Source organism: Amblyomma maculatum, chromosome 9 (genome assembly GCF_055883805.1).
Source record: "Amblyomma maculatum isolate TAMU_Amacu chromosome 9, ASM5588380v1, whole genome shotgun sequence".
In the NCBI taxonomy this organism is placed as follows: Eukaryota; Metazoa; Arthropoda; class Arachnida; order Ixodida; family Ixodidae; genus Amblyomma; species Amblyomma maculatum.
Genome location: NC_139352.1, coordinates 88,457,247 through 88,463,246, shown reverse-complemented (window position 1 = coordinate 88,463,246; position 6,000 = coordinate 88,457,247). Strand labels below are relative to the sequence as shown.

Below are 6,000 nucleotides of genomic sequence, written 5' to 3'. Positions count from 1 at the left end.
GGATGAAATATTGACTTCAGTCTGACAAGAATATCATAGGAGGGTTTTCTTAATCTTCTTATTGTGAAATCATTATACTTTGGGAATCAAAAAATGCGGACAAACGCATCCCGACATTTTATTTCCAGAATTTGACAAAACGGAAGAATTGCGAAAAGTTCTCTATTTTTTGCAGGTTTACTTCGATCACTTTTACATAGTTTGTAGCTATAATTGGAAACAAACCATCACACAATTGACACAAATTTGTTACCCGTAGGTTAAGATGATTAACCATTTGAGGAAAGCTTCACGAATATGGAAGCTCCTACTTCAATACTGAATGCTAGAATGATAGTTGCGCGGAAGTCCTAAATAAATTAGTTTTACTGCTGCAATATGGCAGAACAGTCAAGACTCCAGGGTATTGGCGAAAATACTGGACAGGGAACGTTTATTAATCCTGTTGTTTTTACTTCTTCCTGCTTCATATTATGACCTGAACAAGTTAAATTCGTTTTAACACTCCTTTAATTTTACATTTTATACCTAATAAATATGTGGCTCAACACAAACCCGAGGCGTCAAACATGAAGTGAGGGGACGGGGTCAGAACAGTTCGCACCGTCGCGATGGGTTCATTCGTGAGCCTAGTGCACATCCGAATGCATCGGCAAACTCAGCGACCTGCCGAAACGGAGCATCGCACAACTCGTCGGCGGCGCCTCGAAGTCCACTGGTCCTCACGCAGCGTACATAGCACGCGGCGACAAAGAAGAGCTGCTCCGAGGTCAGGAACTCCAGGCCACGGACGCGCTGGTCCTTTATATCTTTTCGGGCCTGGTACGCATACAGAGCTGTCTTCAACGAGAGCGGCTCAAAGTACTGTGCGAGTTTGATGAGGCTGACCTGGGAACAAGAACATTGTATCGCCAAACTTCAACAGTTTTATCCTTTGTGTTTTATGAGACTGACGAAGGACACAGGAAATTTATGGCTTGTGTTTTATGTTAGGGTATACCTCAAGCCAAATAGGAATTTCAGAAAGTGCAAACAAAACGTCTTATACAATACTGCGACAGTAAGCATTCACCAACTTCGTGTGAAAAAAAATCGGAAATAATATGTTATTGTGTTTGACAAGGACAATCTTCGCTTTACCATGAAATGTACATATACTCATATTGACAATATTTGCAAAGAATAAGCTCATAGCCCATGCGGCTTACACGCCACGTATTATGGCCCGCTGGCGTCAGTATAAGGAGAAAATGATTACGTGCCCCCACTGTACGACTCTAACCTGCGGCGGCATATCTCATTTACTTTGGGAATGCCCTGCTTTTTCTACTGGACGTCCCGAGATCGAACCCTACCGCCTGAACTACCGTTCCCTTCTAGAAACTGATGCTAACACACAGATGATATTTGCCAAGTATGGCTCGCTTAGTGGCCTGGTTAGAGCAATGTGATTCGAGTGACGACCTAAACAATGAAGATTATGTCTACTCCCCTTTATCTCCATCCATGGCCATGAGCCTTCCCATTCAATACAGGACATTCAATCAATCAATTTGCAAAGAAGCATTTAAAAAAAAACAGTTTCCTCAGACAAACTCCGAAATTCTCCATCTGATGTAAACCTTCTAAGCTATCTTTCTTTATTCAGGCCTTATCTTCAATATGTGTCCATAGTTTGGTATCCGTACACTACATCAAATATAAAAAACCTTGAAAAAGTGCAAACAAATGCTGTGAGATTCGGGCTTCCTAAATTTTTGAAATCAGATTCACCATCGGAATTGTACCAAATTCACGTAACCACACCTTGAAGATCAGAGAAAAAACTTTCGTTTAGGATTTCTTTCCATGTTACTAACCAATATACTAGCACTTGACCTCTCTAACTATTTCATTCCTTAATCAGCCAGAAACAGTCGATACAATACAGCTATGCGTTTCGATGGAGGCGAAACAAAGTGGCGTCCGTGTGCTGTGCGATGTCAGCGCACGGTAAAGATAATTGTTTTTTTAATAAGCGGTTCACTGGAAGGGAAAGGCGCAGTATCTGTCACTTTTTCTGCGGACACCTGAACCGCGCCGTAAAGGAAGGGAGAAAGGTGGAAGTGAAAGTGAAGAGAGAGAAAGAGGAGGCGTGGTGGGGGTGTACAGCGTAATTTCGACTACCTGGGAATCGTTAACAGCACATGGACGCCTCTTCGTTTCGCCTCCATCGAAACGTAGCCGCTGAGGTTGGGTTCGAAGCCGGGTCTCCGGCACAGTGGTCCGGCGTCTTACCACTGCGCCACCCCGGCGGGGCTGTTGTTGTTGTGGCTGCAGGAAGAAGGAAAACAAAATGAGCCACCTTCCGCTGCATCGTGCGGACAGAAAGAAAATAGAGAAGAATGAAAAAAGAAGAAGGAGAGAACGACGCACGCCGCAACAACGGCCGTATTCCCCTACCACCGAAGCGGTGGTGGGTGCAATGACGGCCTACAACAGATAAAAATTCGGTGGCTCGCTAGCCCCCGCCGCAAGCGGCGTTGACCTACCGTCCCAGCCCCGTAGGGATGGATGGATAAAACTTTATTTAAGCAAAGGAGTTTGGGACTCACAGATCCCGGCCCCACTGCAATCAAGGGTTCATGCTCCGAAGGTCCATTACGCTGGTAGTCCGGCTTGTGACAGTGTCTTGGTCAGCCGGCTCAGTAGAGCGCAGCAGGGCCTCCCGGTCCTCCAGGCCCCGCGGGGGAGGGTTCGCCGGGCAGAGTGTTAAGATGGGAAGGGCGTTAGCGTGTGATTCAGGACAAAGGGTGCACGCAGGTGTAGGATAGAGGGGATGATAGAAAGAGGTTGAGGGGATGGGAAGGTGTGCGTTTGGAGACGTCTCCAAAGAGTGGCACGTCTATTGTATAGGGATGAGTGAGGCTGAGGTTATAGCTGCCGAGTAGCTCTGTAGGCCTAGGTCAGCTCGAAGAAAGTGTGCATGCGCTCCCTCGTGAATCCCAGGTCGGAGGCTTCCTGTGCCCGGTGTATGGTACCTCGGGCTAAAAAGTTGGCAGCCTCATTGCCGGGTCCGCGGACTGCGCTGGCACCCAAATCAGCTCCAATTGGCGGGACGGGTTTCGCGCAGCAGACGAGCTTAGAATGTCGCAAGCTGGACTATGGACTCTGCCTCGCACAAAATTTTGAATGGCCGTTTTGGAGTCGCTGAGAATGTAATTTGCTTTCGTATACCTTATGGCGGCAGCTATTGCAGCTTCCTCGGCTTCTTCAGAGGTGAGGTTTGGTAGAAGTGGCAGCTTAAAAAGTGGGGAGAGAGAGGAGTTTACTGCGGCAGCAGCGGCGCTTATGCCTGTGCATGCTGCATCCACCCTGTCGGTGGAGTGCCTTAGCACGGGCTATATGGCGCTGTTCGTGTAGATGGGGATGCATATTTCGGGAAAGGGGCTTAATAATAAGCTTCTTGTGGATATGCTTGGGTATAGGGAAGAGGTCTCGATCAATGGCGGGTATTCTGAATACGAGATGAGAGAGTATGTGTCGACCCGTTGATGTTCATGTGAGTCGTATGTATTGGACATGTTTGTGGGCTTCAATGAGCTCCTCAATGCTATTATGTATGCCTAGGGCTCCCAAGCGTTCGTTAGGCGTGTTGAAGGGTAGTTTAAGTGCGGTCTTATAGGCTTGGCGAATAAGTATATTTAGAGCGTTGATGTCGCGTTTTGCAAGTGGGAGGTAGAGCGTTGTGTAGAGCACCGGACTAAGGACAAAGGCTTGAACGAGTCGACATAAGTCGGGTTCTTTCATTCCCCTGTGCTTTACTGTTACTCTACTATTGAGGTGCGATATGGTACCAGCAATCTGCTGGAGTTTCTTGAGTGTGATGGTGCTTTTCCCATTGGATTGGATGTGGAGGCCTAATATCCCGAGGTTGGGAACCTCAGGGACGGGCCGGTCTTCAATGGTGACTGAAATCGGGGTACACGGAGAGTTTCGTGGACGGATGATGAGGAGCTCTGACTTAGCCCTATGCTGCTTGCGTGAGTTTGGGTGGTGGTAGCTGCTGTTTGTAGGGCTTCCTCTATTCCTCCGTCGTTGCCATGTGTGGTCCATATGGTTATATCGTCAGCATATAGAGTGCGGCGTAGGCGTGGGATGGTGTTCAATTTGCTAGCAAGGGGTATGAGGGTGATATTGAAGAGGAGAGGCGATAGTACAGACCCCTGCGAGGTGCCTACATTTTTGAGGGTGAATCTCTGACGTTAGGGGGCCAAAATGGATTTCAGTGGTTCGATCTGAGAAGAAGGCCTTAATATATGAGTACGTGCGTTCGCCAACACTGATGGGGGAGAGTGCAATAACGATCGCTAAGTGGTGGATGCGATCGAAGGCTTTGGAGAGATCCAAAGCGAGGACTGCTTTGGTGTGTCCTGGTGTGAAGGGGTTGTAACTGTCGTTCGTTAACTGCAGCATGGCGTCCTGAACCGACAGGTGCGGACGGAAGCCGACCATGCTGCGCGGATACAAGTCTTTGTCAGCCATATCGCGGGCAAGTCGGTTCTGAATGACATGCTCGAAGAGCTTTCCGAGGCATGATGTCAGGGAAATGGGGCGAAGGTTCTGTAGCGTGATTGGTTTGTTTGGCTTGAGAATGCAGATGATTTTGGCATGCCGCCATGATTGGGGCAGAGTGCCTTCATTCCAGCATGTCTTGAAGTAATCCGTAATCTGCACGATAGAATTTTTGTCCAAGTTACGGAGAAGAGAATTTGTAATTTGTTTTGCGCCTGGAGCAGAATGTGTTCGTAGCGCAAGAAGTGCCCCTCGCAGTTCTGCCTCCGTGATTTCTTCGTCTAATGTTGAGTTCGGGTATCCGTTGTAACATGGGAGAGCGGTAGAAGTGCCCAGAGACGTGTATGGGATTTTGAGGGTTTCGATTACGGTATCTGTGTCATCTATGTTTTTATGAATGAGGCGAGTAACATGGTGTTGCGTGGCAGATTTCGTTCGTGTAGGACCTATGAGTGGGCGAAGGAGTTGCCAAGATTTTTTATAGGTTAGTTTGCCAGACATGCTGTCGCATATCTGGTTCCAATTGGAGCGGCAGAGGTCTTCCGAGTGTTGTTCGATTTGCGCTTGAAGTGTTGAGAGACATTTCTTTAGCGTTCTGTCCAGTTTTCGGCTCTTCCATCGCTCTAAGACGCTATGGTGAACTTCCCAGAGGTGAGCGAGGCGGCTGTCAAGGTTAGGAATCTCCCCTTTTGTCTCAATGTATCGGATGTGGGTGTGGAGATCCTGTGTGAGCAAGTTCATCCAGGCCTCTATGTCATTGATGGGCTCTGACTCACGTGATTCCCGGGTAGCTCTGAAATGGTCCCAGTTGAGTTTGTGTGTGGTGTAGGCTTTGCGCTTTTCTTGAAAGGGGATGGAGGCAACAATGTTGTAGTGGTCGCTGCCTAATGTATGTTGGGTTCTGTCCCATGTCACCTTTGTTAAACAGCGGCTGAAGACGAGGTCGGGGCTGGTGTCGACACGTACACTACTGCCAATTGCGTGGGTGTGTTGAAGTTGTTGTGGACGGAAAAAATAAGGTTTTGAAGAAGGGTCCATAATCTGCGGCCTCTGTATGTTGTTTTGATATAGTCCCAGTCTGTGTGGGGACTGTTAATGCCTTCCCCATTGAGTAGAGGGTGCTTACCTGCCAATTTATATTTACTCTTTAGGAGAGATTCTAGCGAGGCAATGGGTAATGGGGCTAGTTCCTAGCCAGTAAAGGTCCCTAGGTGGTCGAAATTGCTCCGTAGCCTTCCACTGCGGCTCCCATTTCTCACTTTCCACTTTCACTCCCAACTTCATCCCTTCCCTTTCAGGTGTCTACAGAGAAAGTGTAACAGATACTGCGCCTTTCGCTTCCTGTGAACCAATTATTATTAATAATAATAATATTAATAATATATTTTCTCCTTATTTTGCTCGAACTATCTTGTTTAAGTTTTCTTTTCTTCCTCGCACCATCGA

General features: G+C 47.5%; 1 protein-coding gene across 1 annotated transcript in view; it reads right to left on the bottom strand.

The window, feature by feature from the left end:
• Positions 1-588: 588 nt before the first annotated feature.
• LOC146179715 (uncharacterized) overlaps positions 589-6,000 on the bottom strand; it is a 29,384-nt gene continuing 23,972 nt past the window's right edge. Inside the window, exon 5 of the mRNA XM_084580255.1 lies at positions 589-888. Coding sequence (XP_084436381.1) covers positions 589-888 — 300 coding nt within the window. The remainder of the gene's footprint in view (positions 889-6,000) is intronic.